The sequence below is a fragment of the Podarcis gaigeae genome, assembly GCF_964106915.1.
Source record: "Podarcis gaigeae genome assembly, chromosome: 18".
In the NCBI taxonomy this organism is placed as follows: domain Eukaryota; kingdom Metazoa; phylum Chordata; class Lepidosauria; order Squamata; family Lacertidae; genus Podarcis; species Podarcis gaigeae.
The window spans coordinates 5266661-5280275 of record NC_139696.1 but is presented as its reverse complement, the minus strand read 5'-3'; the positions used below and the strand labels follow the sequence as shown (position 1 = coordinate 5280275).

General features: G+C 48.2%; 1 protein-coding gene and 1 long non-coding RNA gene across 3 annotated transcripts in view; both read right to left on the bottom strand.

Moving 5' to 3' along the window:
* ELL (elongation factor for RNA polymerase II) overlaps positions 1-13615 on the bottom strand; it is a 55279-nt gene that overhangs the window by 13959 nt on the left and 27705 nt on the right. The window contains exons 2-6 of one of the 2 annotated variants that reach the window (XM_083720426.1): positions 12963-13010; positions 11860-11981; positions 10554-10717; positions 2160-2413; positions 477-601 (exon numbers count right to left, since the gene is read on the bottom strand). In XM_083720426.1, coding sequence (XP_083576552.1) covers positions 477-601; positions 2160-2413; positions 10554-10717; positions 11860-11981; positions 12963-13010 — 713 coding nt within the window. Of the gene's footprint in view, positions 1-476; positions 602-2159; positions 2414-10553; positions 10721-11859; positions 11982-12962; positions 13011-13615 lie in introns of both variants that reach the window. The other variant, XM_083720425.1, reaches the window with a different exon arrangement.
* Positions 3447-6109, bottom strand: LOC310835913. The gene is made up of 2 exons (XR_014559790.1): positions 5762-6109; positions 3447-3562 (listed from the first exon to the last, which is right to left on the bottom strand). It is a non-coding gene; the product is annotated as an uncharacterized lncRNA (long non-coding RNA).

The window sequence follows — 13615 nt, the reverse complement described above, 5'->3', positions numbered from 1 at the left end:
CCACCTATTCTGTGATACTAAAGTTTAAAAAAGGTAAAGGGTCCCTGGACAGTTAAGTCCAGTCAAAGGTGGCTCTGGGGTTGCGGCGCTCATCTCGCTTTCAGGCCGAGGGAGCCGGCGTTTGTCCGCAGACAGCTTTCCGGGTCATGTGGCCAGCAGGACTAAACCGCTTCTGGTGCAACGGGACACTGTGACGGAAACCAGAGCGCGCGGAAATGCCGTTTACCTTCCCGCCGGAGCAGTACCTATTTATCTACTTGCGCTGGTGTGCTTTCGAACTGCTAGGTTGGCAGGAGCAGGGACCGAGCAACGGGAGCTCACTCTGTCATTGCGGGGATTCGAACCGCCGACTTTCTGATTGGCAAGCCCAGGAGGCTCAAGGGTTTAGACTGCAGCGCCACCCGAGTCCCCTTCTGTGATACTAACACCTAGGGACGCTTAACCCAAGGGGAAATGCCCCCCGCTAGAGCCCTTACCGGAACAGGATCCTCTTCAGCAACTGCTGGTCTCCTTCCAAGTATCCTGGCCAGTCCCTCTGCACCTCTTTGTAAAGGTAATCCTTCAGGGTGAAGGTGCTGTCTTTGGCGTTCATGTTTGCAACCTGGAAGAGGGAGGGAGAGGACAGGGAAGGGTTTATTTATCAATCCCTAAACACAGCCATGGTTTCCCCAGTAGTGATGTAGGGAAGTGAGAGCTGGACCATAAAGAAGGCTGATCGCCGAAGAATGGATGCTTTTGAATTCTGGTGCTGGAGGAGACTCTTGAGAGTCCCATGGACTGCAAGAAGATCCAACCTCTCCATTCTGAAGGAAATCAGCCCTGAGTACTCACTGGAAGAACAGATCCTGAAGCCGAGGCTCCAAGACTTTGGCCACCACATGAGAAGAGAAGACTCCCTGGAAAAGACCCTGATGTTGGGAAAGATGGAGGGCACAAGGAGAAGGGGACGACGGAGGACGAGATGGTTGGACACTGTTCTCGAAGCTACCAGGATGAGTTTGACCAAACCACGGGAGGCAGTGGAAGACAGGAGGGCCTGGTGTGCTCTGGTCCAGGGGGTCACCAAGAGTTGGACACGACTAAACAACAACAACATGTTTCTCCTACCGATAGAGAACCTACAAAAGAACTCTATATGGGCTCTTGGGTACCCCATAAGGGAAAAGGAGCAGTTTTTCTTATAACAGGGGGTTAGGGAATGCAGATCCTGAAGCTGAGGCTCCAAGACTTTGGCCACCTCAGGAGAAGAGAAGACTCCCTAGAAAAGACCCTGATGTTGGGAAAGATGGAGGGCACAAGGAGAAGGGGACGACAGAGGACGAGATGGTTGGATAGTGTTCTCGAAGCTACCAGCATGAGTTTGACCAAACTGCGGGAGGCAGTGGAAGACAGAAGGGCCTGGTGTGCTCTGGTCCATGGGGTCACGAAGTGTCGGACACGACTAAACGACTAAACAACAACAACAAACACAGAATCCAAGAGTTGGGAGGGACCACGAGAGTCTAGGGCGGACTGGCAGGTGAAATTATTGGACTACGCAGAAACTAACCGTGAAAATCAGAAACCAGGAGGATGAAAACCTCAATAAGAGACAAATCTGCATTATACTAGGAAGACCACTGCAAACACTTGAACTCTTGGGCAGGTTTTAAATAACTCCTGCAAGGACTTTGGATACAACGGAGGATTGTAAATTAGATGGACTTATAATACGCAGTTTTTTAGAAAGCTGCTTAAAGAACGCATGGCGGAGGGAGGTCTTGAGATTCGGAAGAAACTTGTGAATTTTTTATTGTTTGTGATTGTGAGGATGAACGAATTTGTAATAAAAACTACTATCTTTTTTGCTCTTTAAGACTCACTTTTCCCCTCCTAAAAAGTAAGGGGAAATGTGTGTGCGTCTTATGGAGCGAACGCAGGCTGCGCAGCTATCCCAGAAGCCAGAACAGCAAGAGGGATTGCTGCTTTCACTGCGCAGCGATCCCTCTTGCTGTTCTGGCTTCTGAGATTCAGAATATTTTTTTTCTTGTTTTTCTCCTCCAAAAACTAGGTGCGTCTTGTGGTCTGGTGCGTCTTATAGAGTGAAAAATATGGCATTTTACTTTTAAAAGACAACTGAAGGCGACTTCTATGGAGAATCAGACCGCGCACCGACCCACCTGCTGCAGGAGCCCATCGAGAGAGTCCTTATCTTGCGCCGTGAGGCCGTCCTTCTGCAGCCGCAAGAACAACTCCGGCTTCTTGTAGGGCTTGAGGGCCAGCAGATGCAGGACGCGGTCTCTGAAGGGCCGCTGGGAGACGGCGCTGTTGCCTTTCTTGATGGCGCTGGCCAGGTTGACGGGCGTCGGGCGGATCCGCGAGGGGACGGCTTCCGAAGCCACCGGGGCCGGTTTTCGCACCTTGACCGTCTTGCCTAAGCGAGAGGAAAAAGAAAAGGTTAGGGTCCGTGCTGTTTTGGGGGGGGAGAAAGGGTGGGGATATGGAAAAATGGATATACAGCGGTATCTTGGTTCTCAAACTTTGAAAAACCACCCTTAAAACAGCTACTGAACATGAACTTTACTATCGAATGAGACCACTGGTACATAAAATGAGAGCAATAAACAATGTACTGCAGTCGCACAATCCATCAATCAATCAGTAGCTGAACTGGATTCCACACAGTCCCAAAAACAAAACAAAAAGAGCCGCAAAAATGCAAAATAAACAGCAAAAACAGACAGACCTCAGCATAACACTCAAAACAGAGAATGTTCGGCTTCGGGGAAAAGTTCGCAAACCACCACCCTTACTTCTAGGTTTGCAGTGTTTGGGTTCCAAGTTGTTTGAGCACCAAGGCGTTTGAGAACCAAGGTAACACTGTATCGACTTTGGGCCAACCAAGAGATGAGGAAGATGGATTCTTCCGTGTTTACATCTCTAAGCGACAAATGCCATCAGTCCGATGCAGCCCAATGGCCATACCTCGGTTTTCGGTGGCGTCTTAGAAGCCGGACGTTTTGGTTCCCAAACGTCGAAAACCCGGAAATAAATGCTTCCATTTTCAAATGCGCCTCAGAAGTCGAACGGCTTCCGCTGGGTGTACACATTATTTCTCCAATGCCCTGTTTTTCTGCAGACCGCCCTTTGTGCCTTGGTTTATGACCGTTTCGGAAGTGGAACGGTGTTCCGGAATGGATTACGTCCAAAAAACGGGGCACTGCTGTAGCAGCAGCTACCACTCCTTATAAGGGCTCTCAAGACAACAGAGATATTGGAACAAGTGGACTGATCTTTCAAAAGCGAAAAAGCAGTGGTCGCTTTCTATATATGTGTTAGCAACAGGCAAGCTGGATGTGCAGACTCTTAAGAAACGACTGATTGGCAAAGCGTTCTGGCCATTTGGTAATGTTAACAGAGAAATCTGAGGGCTCCCTTGGACAAAAAACAAGGACACCAGCCAGGAATACCAGAGCAAAACAGCAGCCAGTAGGCTTGGTCTTTATTGAATACTGTCGCGACAGGACTCCCACGTGCCACAAGGTGGAACAAGATGGAAGCCCCAAACAAAAGAGAACCCAAACTTTTCTTAGCTGCTAATCCCCATGTTAAAGGTACCCCTGCCTGTACGGGCCAGTCGTGTCTGACTCTAGGGTTGTGCGCCCATCTCACTTAAGAGGCCGGGGGCCAGCGCTGTCCGGAGACACTTCCGGGTCACGTGGCCAGCGTGACGAAGCTGCTCTGGCGAGCCAGCACCAGCGCAACACACGGAAACGCCGTTTACCTTCCCGCTATAAAGCGGTACCTATTTATCTACTTGCACTTAGGGGTGCTTTCGAACTGCTAGGTGGGCAGGAGCTGGGACCGAATGACGGGAGCTCACCCCGCCGCGGGGATTCGAACCGCCGACCATGTGATTGGCAAGCCCTAGGCACTGAGGTTTTACCCACAGCGCCACCCGTGTCCAATCCCCATGTTACACCCCCCCAAACTACATCACTCATACATCACGGTTACATCATGAAAGGGGAGGTCTGGTGGCAGTAATCTGAGCATCCTGGACCCTGCCCCATGGTTCCCCTTGCCCTCCACCAAACACCCATCAAGTGAAACAAAAGAGATATTTACATTTCACTGTTTCCTAGCCATGTTAATCACACCCATTTGTCTTCATCTGGGTTTGTTATTTCTGGAATGGCTACCTGTCTGACACTCAGGTATCAGGAGGCCAGGGATTATCACTCAGGCAGAGGGGCTGCTGAGTAGCTGAGCTCACATGTCTATATGAATTTCTGAAGTTTTCCTAGTGAGCCAGTACATAGATCAGTGAATTCTTAAATTTGGTATCGTGCAGCAGAGGCCCTTTGAATAGATAAGAAGAAACTGTGATGAAGTGTTTTGTGGGGACAAATCACAAAAGTCACAAAAGCGATTGTGATGGTTTTGGTAGTGGGCTGCATGCGCGTGATATCTGCTGGAGGGGCAACCCCCCCAACCTATACATAAATTCCTGCAACAGTACCAACGGCTTTATACAACAGAACGTAATATTCTGAGTTTATTGGACAACACTTCTATCATTTGGACTGCGATAGGAATTTTATGGTCTTAGATGGTAATGTTCATAAGTGTACCAACCAAGCACGTACATAGATCAGCACAGGAGGGCCAACCTGGAACCATTTTGATTCCTAAACTGAGCAAATGTTTTCTCTGCAAGGCCAAAGTGGGAAACCTCCCCATTGTCTCTTTCCTCACAAATCCTGTCTTAAGGGCACATTTAAGATATGAATAGGGTGTGAGCCTGTGACCTGGCCCAGGAACTAAGTATTTATCATTACAAAAGACTGGCCAGGATCCCCAGGCAATCCAATCAAGTAACCTGCCAGACAGGAGATAAACAAGGACAGGAGAAAAACAATATTCAAATTTCTGTTTAGACCGCCTTTTCTGTGATGTAGGTGTGATGTATCTGAGGGGTGGTCTGAGGTTACACCCCTTCTGTGATGTAGGTATGATGTTTCTGGGGGTGGTCTTGATCTACAGGGTGGCAATTTCAAAAGTCTTTATAAGGCCTTGCGCGCCATTTTTCTGGGTTTCTCCTCCCTCCTGCATGTGGTGAGGACCCTGTTGCAACAGATCAATAAAGATCAAGCTTACTAGCTGCTTTGCTTCTCAATATTCTCTGGTTGGCTTCTGTTATTTTCTCCTACCAATAGGGAACCTATGTAAGGACTCTATATGGGCTCTTGGATACCCCGTAAGGGAAAAGGGCAATTTTTGTTTACAACAGGACAGAAAACGATGCTGGCCTGTGGTAGCCCCGAAAGACACCCCCTAACCCAAGTCACTAAAGGCTGCCAGTTTGGGCAGGCACCACTGAGCCAGACAGGCCACAGGATCTGACGCGGCAGAATGCAGCTTCCTTTTTTCTTAGGAACCTAAATCAGATAGGAGGCCAGAACGGGGCTGATCGCGTTCCGAGATGAACGGGCTTCCTGTTCCTGGCTCGCCTCAATTTCCTATTCTAAAAACAAACGCACACACCGAAAACCCTTGCCTTCCAAGAATACAGCAAAGCTTGCAGGGTCAAAGCTGCTCTCTGTTTTTATTTTATTTTGTACAGAGGCTGGACGTTAAGAGGAGCTTTGCCTAAGCAACAGCAGCACCCCAATGTTTTAGGAAAGAAAGTTCAATATGTGGTGGGAATCATAGAATTGTATCCCTGTGATAGGAATTTTGAGGTCTTAGATACATAATAAATGTTCATAAGTGTACCAACTCTTGAGAGTCCCATGGACTGCAAGAAGATCAAACCTCTCCATTCGGAAGGAAATCAGCCCTGAGTGCTCACTGGAAGGACAGATCCTGAAGCTGAGGCTCCAAGACTTTGGCCACCTCAGGAGAAGAGAAGACTCCCTGGAAAAGACCCTGATGTTGGGAAAGATGGAGGGCACAAGGAGAAGGGGGCGACAGAGGACGAGATGGTGGGACAGTGTTTTCGAGGTTACCAGCATGAGTTTGACCAAACTGCAGGAGGCAGTGGAGGACAGAGGTGCCTGGCGTTCTCTGGTCCAGGGGGTCACGAAGAGTCGGACACGACTAAACGACTAAACAACAACAACAACAAAGTGTACCAACCAAGCGCGTACATCGATCGGCACAGGAAGACCGACCTGGAACCATTTCTTATTCCCAAACTGACCAAATGTTTTCCATGCAAGGTCAAGAGAAAATGGAAAAGCCTCCCCATTGTCTTTTCCTTCACAAATCCTGTCTTAAGGGCACGTTTAAGATATGAATAGGGTGTGAGCCTGTGGCCTGGCCCAGGAACGAAGTATTTATCATTACAAAAGACTTGCCAGGTTCCCCAGGCAATCCAATCAAGTGACCATTAAACAGGTAACCTGGCAGACAAGAGGTAAACAAAGCACTCAGATTTCCGCTGTAGACCGCCCTTTCTGTGATATAGGTATGATGTATCTGGCGGTGGTCTTGGACTCCAGGGAGGGAATTTTAAATGTCTATATAAGGGTAGGCAGACTTTTGTTCTGGGTTCCTCCTCCCTCCTGCGTGTGGGGAGTAAGGACCCGGTTGCAACAGATCAATAAAGATCAGGCTTAATAGCTGCTTTGCTTCTCAATATTCTCTGGTTGGCCTCTGTTATTTTCTCCTACCAATAGGGAACCTACGTAAGGACTCTATACGGGCTCTTGGATACCCCATAAGGGGAAAGGGCAATTTTTGTTTACAACACCCCCCAACCCAAGGGCCATCTAATCAAACACCTGGGAATCAGGGTGGATAAAAATCAATGATTTTTTAAAATTGAAATTGGATTTTCTTTATTTAAATCCGATTTTTAAAAAATTTAAATCCGATTTTTGTTTGTTTTTTACTTAAATCAGATTTTAAAAATAAAATGCTTTTGGAGGAAAAATCTTTCTGGATTTTCTATTTAAGTTACATTACAGTCCACAGGCTATTCATCAGGAAAAAAGGATTTGTTTTAAGTTTTTCATGTGTGCTAAAACTCAAAGCTTTGTTTAAAAAAAATAAAAATGTTTAACCACATCCGTTAACAAACATGGATACATATGCTACAATGTTAATATTTTAGTTAAATAAATTGTTATTAAGGAAATGATTATTTTTCTCCTTCCAACAGCAGAAAAGTTGTCGAAATATAAACAGTTGACTAGTTAAACCTCACAATAATTTCATAATTATCTGTCTACGTATTTCTAACAGTAATTTTCGATGTAACTGTTAAAAAACTACTCTGAAAAATTATTATTCCGAGAATGAAACCTTCCACTGGTTGTAAATATTAAGATTCTACCAGCAAGAATGAGTCTTTTTTGTAAAAGGATCTAAATCAAGTCTTACTTACTAGTGACTGAAATCATGATTGAAATCAATTTGATTTAACTCAAATCCACTCTGCTGGCAATGCAGGAACGTTTTGCCCAATGTGGGGTCCCAACCTGTGACACTGAGATTAAAACTCATGCATGGGTAGGCAAACTAAGGCACGGGGGCCGGATCCGGCCCAATCGCCTTCTCAATCTGGCCCACAGACGGTCCGGGAATCAGCGTGTTTTCACATGAGTAGACTGTGTCCTTTGATTTAAAATGCATCTCTGGGTTTTTGTGGGGCGTAGGAATTTATTCTCCCCCCCCCCCAAAAAAAATACATTCCGGCCCCCCCACAAGGTCCGAGGAACAGTGGACCGGCCCCCTGCTGAAAAAGTTTGCTGACCTCTGCTACTGACTGAGCTATCACAGAGACAACCCCAGGGGCATTCACGTACATTGGTGCAATATTTTGGGGGTTTGATTTTTGGACGGAAACAATGAGCTGTAGGAAAGAAACTGCTGTTTCCTGCCCAAAATTAACATCAGCGAATGCGTTTGGGTTATGCCAATGCAGACATATTGTCAAAAGAACTGTTTTATGTACGACGTTGGCGGCTCAAGAAGTCGTTGCAACTCAATGGAAAACAGCCCAAAAATCTGACACCGGGTGTACCGCTCAGCCTGAGATATAGCTATAACAGAGAAAATCATGCATCATTTGAGATTGCAACGACAGACTCCACGCACCTTCTTATGCAATTTGCTATTCCTTTGTATCTTACACTTGTCGTTTTCAAGACAACACTTGTCACAAGCTAAGCAAATCTGAATTTATGCTTGCCATTCAGATAAGCGCTGATATTCTTGATTTGCGCTTTCTTATTCTAACCCCTATTCTAACCTAGACAGCATCTTAAAAAGTAGAGACATCACCTTGCCAACAAAGGTCTGCATATTAAAAGCTATGGTTTTCCCAGTAGTGATGTATGGAAGTGAGAGCTGGACCATAAAGAAGGCTGATCGCCGAAGAATGGATGCTTTTCAATTATGGTGCTGGAGGAGACTCTTGAGAGTCCCATGGACTGCAAGGAGATCAAACCTCTCCATTCTTAAGAAAATCAGGCCTGAGTGCTCACTGGAAGGACAGATCCTGAAGCCAAGGCTCCAAGACTTTGGCCACCTCATGAGAAGAGAAGACTCCCTGGAAAAGACCCTGATGCTGGGAAAGATGGAGGGCGCAAGGAGAAGGGGAGGACAGAGGACGAGATGGTGGGACAGTGTTCTCGAAGCTACCAGGATGAGTTTGACCAAACTGCGGGAGGCAGTGGAAGACAGGAGGGCCTGGCGTGCTCTGGTCCAGGGGGTCACCAAGAGTCGGACACGACTAAACAACAACAACATTCTAACCCCTGTGCAACTGGACTCAAGTCTACAGTACATGCCTGGTTTTATAGCCTTGTCTTAAAAAATAAATTCATTGTTCGTCACAGCTGTTCTCTCTCTGACGCAGAGAACCTTTGCTACAGAAGGCTGTGTTTAGGAGGAGATTCACGCCTGGCTGACACCCGTCCAACAACCACCTAATTTGCACTGGAGGAAAATTTCCCAGAGGAAATGAAACTTTGCCCCTGAGAAAAGTTCCGAAGCTTTTCGTTTTGGCAGGAAGGCGGCTGCAGGAGAGGCCTGTCGCCTTTTACTGCTTGCCGATAAGCCTTCCCGCCCCCTCCCGATGGGGAAAAAAACCCCTTGCGTTGTTCTTCCCAGCACACAGGAAAACACACACTTCCTGCCATTGCTTGCTCCTGCAAGAGTTTGGCTGGCAACGCACACCAAAACGATGAGTCAGGGATAACTCAGCAATCTGCAATCTGCTCCTGTTTACAGACACGGACTCCCCGGAGGAAGGGCGAGAGATGCAGGCCAAGCACTGTCAGCTCAGAGAGTCTGAAATGGGCTCCCTTCTGATCACTAATAATAATAATAATGTATTATTTATGCCCTGCCCATCTGGCTGGGTTTCCCCAGCCACTCTGGGCGGCTCACAACAGACTATTTAAACCAAGATAAAACACCAAACATTAAAAACTTCCCTAGGTAAAGGGACCCCTGACCATTAGGTCCAGTCACGGCTGACTCTGGGGTTGCGGCGCTCAGCTCGCTTTACTGGCCGAGGGAGCCTGCGTACAGCTTCCGGGTCATGTGGCCAGCAGGACTAAGCCGTTTCTGGCGAACCAGAGCAGGGCACAGAAACGCCATTTACCTTCCTGCCGGAGCGGTACCTATTTATCTACTTGCGCTTTGACGTGCTTTCGAACTGCTAGGTTGGCAGGAAAAACTTCCTTAGGGCTGGGCAATATCTGGTTTCCAACTTTGTGATATATCAGCAGCTAAACATCGCGATATACCGATATATCACAATGTCTGGAACAAGGCTGGAGCTATGTCGAAGGATAGGCTGGCTTCACGGTTCTCCCTGCACTGAGATTTTTGCACAGCACACACAAATATGATTTGCAATATAAAGGTAAAGGGGACCCCTGACCATGAGGTCCAGTCGTGGCCGACTCTGGGGTTGTGGCGCTCACCTCGCTTTACTGGCCGAGGGAGCCTGCGTACAGCTTCCGAGTCATGTGGCTAGCATGACTAAGCCGCTTCTGGCGAACCAGAGCAGCACACGGAAACGCCGTTTACCTTCCTGCCGGAGCGGTACCTGTTTATCTACTTGCACTTTGACGTGCTTTCGAACTGCTAGGTTGGCAGGAGCAGGAACCGAGCAATGGCAGCTCACCCCACATTGCGGGGATTTGAACTGCCGACCTTCTGATCGGCAAGCCCTAGGCTCTGTGCTTTAACCCACAGTATACTGCCAGGATAAAAATTATGAAACCGGTATCACGATACAGACTTCAAACTGGGTTTGACTGATGCGTCAACCGGCCCTGCCCCTGACACACATCATGATTCGCAATATATTGACGGGTCAAAAATGTTCAGATCAATACAGTCGCACCTTGGAAGTCGAACGGAATCCGTTCCGGAAGTCCATTCAACTTCCAAAATGTTCGGAAACCAACGCGCGGCTCTGTTCCCCCGGAGGCTGCTTGCAAGAGATTGTGGGTTTCGAAACGACTCCCCGGATCTGCTCCCAGGCCAGAGAGGCTCGCACTTCTCCCCTGCTGCAAAGATTGACCGTACGCAACGCTGTCGCTGCTCACCAACATAGCGGCCCCCGGGCTTGATGACGATGGCTCCCCGGCTCCGGGTCTCCTCCTCCACCAGCGCCATGCTCTGCTTCGCCTTCTGGTAGGAGTCGTCAGTGGCACAAACGGTGATTTTGTCCTGGATGGTGCCAAGGCAGTCCAACTGGATGTTCCCATTGCTGCTGGAGGGTAAGCAGAGGCAGAAATGAAAAGCATAAAGGAACCGGAGTCTTTCGGGAAGAAGAAGCCGCCTGGTCATCACACCTAAAGCACAGGTCACCACCCCACCTCAGGTCAGAGACAGTGTTGCATAGTGGTTAGAGTGCCTGGGAGAGACCCAGATTAAAATCTCTGCCCGCCTCAGTTTCTTCGCCTTCCTCTAAAAGTCTCCCGGTTTGCTGGCTTTCTAGGCTATGCGGCCCTTGGGACCTCCCTGTGTGGCCCTCAGTGCTGTCCGCAGGAGGATGATAATAATAATAATAATAATAATAATAATAATAATAATAATAATAATAATTTATTACTTATATCCTGCCCATCTGGCTGGGTTTCCCCAACCGCTCTTGGTGACAACACCTCATCCATTAAAAACTTCCCTAAACAGGGCTGCCTTCAGATGTCTTCTAAAAGTCAGACAGTTATTTGCTTGACATCTGACGGGAGGGTATTCCACAGGGCAGCTGCCACTACCAAGAAGGCCCTCTGCCTGGTTCCCTGTAACCTCACTTCTCGCAGGGAGGGAACCGCCAGAAGGCCCTTGGAGCTAGACCTCCATGTCTGGGCTGAACGATGGGGGTGGAGACGCTCCTTCAGGGATACTGGGCTGTTTAGGGCTTTCAAGGTCAGCACCAACACTTTAAATTGTGCTCGGAAACATACTGGGAGCCAATGTAGGTCTTTCAAGACCGGTGTTATATGGTCTCGGCAGCCACTCCCAGTCCCCAGTCTAGCTGCTGCATTCTGGATTAGTTGCAGTTTCCGGGTCACCTTCAAAGGTAGCCCCACGTAGAGCGCATGGCAGTAGTCCAAGCGGGAGATAACCAGAGCATGGACTTCTCTGGCCAGACACTCTGCTTGTGTGGATCGGGGGACAAAGAGGGGTTCCTGAGCATGTGCAGAAACGAGCCTAATGTGCAAAGGTAGTACTTGCACCCAGCGCCCTGCCCACCAGGGGGAAGGCTCCCACCCCGGAGTCGAACATGTCGCAAATTGCCCTATCGGCGTCAGGAGGTTTTCAGGGGCATTCTGTTCCCATTTGAAAATCTGCGGAAAACCCACATTGCCGGCCGTGGGAAATGCAGGGGTTGGGGCCTGGACTCACCTGGAGACATATTGCTGGACGCAGTCAAAACTCCCCTGGGGACTATCCTTCCCGATGTTGGAGAGGTAAAACGAGAACGTCTGGGCTCCTGCTGCTCCGTCCGGCCGAGGTATCGAGATGTGCTGGGTTGTTTTTTTCCCAAAAGAAAGTAAGATTAGAAGATGTACAGTGGTGGCCCGCAAGAAGAACGCCTTGCAAGACGGAAAACCCGCTAGACGAAAGGGTTTTCCGTTTTGGAAGCGCTTCGCAAAACGAATTTCCCTATGGGCTTGCTTTGCAAGACGGAAATGTCTTGCGAGTTCCTGCGGGTTTTTCCCCCCCTTTCCCTAAGCCGCTAAGCCGCTTATCAGCTGATCTGCTGATAAGTCGCTTAACAGCTGATCGCTAAAAGCCGCTAAACCGCTAATAGCGCTAATCCGCTAAGCTGTCAATGGGCTTGCTTTGCAAGACGAAAAACCGCTATACGAAGAGCCTCACAGAACGGATTAATTTCGTTTCGCAAGGCACCACTGTACATGTGAAGCCTTAGCCAGCGGGTCACAGAATAAGGGAACTGGAGATTTAAAAGGGGCACCCAGGGCTCATCCAATCCAACCCACTGCGACGCAGGAATGCCGCCTGAAGATCTGGCGGTCCCAACCTCTGTTCAAAAACCTCCAATCTATTATTATTATTATTGTGTATTAAATTTGTAAAGGAAACGCGTGCCCTATGCAAAGCCTCCGCCCCAGTTCCCAGCTTAAGGGTGGAAGTGGACCTTGCAGAGGGGTGCTCAGAAACCGTTCTGAATGACAGAGAGATGTCAGGTGCCATCAGCGGCTCTCACAAAGCGAAACAGGGAAAAAGAAAAGGCTCAGTTTCCAACAAACCAGCCCCAAGAATAGAATAACGGCCGTTTCCAGTTTCTTACTGAAAACTCATATCTGAACTACTTTTTTTTTTTTTAAAAAAGGGGGCTCCTTCGAGATTCGGCCCAGATTCTGAACCTCCTAACCAAAATCCCATTGTCCCGACTCAGCGCCGGAGAGGCCATTATGATTATTTTTAAAGAGAGAGCGCAAAGCAGATTTTTTTTAACATTCAGTCACAGGCCTTCGACTTACCCCTTGGCTTCCTTCGAACTGAATCGACGGCTTCAGCGCCACAGAGTCCTGTAAAGAGAAGAGCAGAGAGAGGAGAGAAATTAATGTGGGGACATTACGGAAACTCTTGCAACAGCTGGAATCAGACCCGAAGGGTAGCTAGATGCCCCATAGGGTAGGGTTACCAGACATCCCCATTTCCCGGGGACAGTCCCCGGATTTGCAGATTTGCCCCCCGGACAAATTCCATCCCCGGATTTCATCTAATGTCCCCGGGAACTGTGGCAGTCCCAGCAGCCGAGAGCCAGCCTGGTACCACAGTTGGCTCTGGCTAGCTTCAGGAGTTGCCTGCTAACTCTGGAAAGTTAGCCTTGACGTTTTCATCCCCCCCCCCCAAAGTTTTTGATTTGAGTTTCCATTGAAATGAGGCTGTATTTTAATATTTTAATATATTTTAATCTTGTTTTTAAGTTGTATTTCAATCAATTTGTTTTTATATCGGGTGTTAGCCGCCCTGAGTCCGGTCTTGGCTGGGGAGGGCAGGGTATAAATAAAATTTATTACAGTGGTACCTCGGGTTACGTACACTTCAGGTTACATACACTTCAGGTTACAGACTCCGCTAACCCAGGAATAGTACCTCGGGTTAAGAACTTTGCTTCAGGATGAGAACA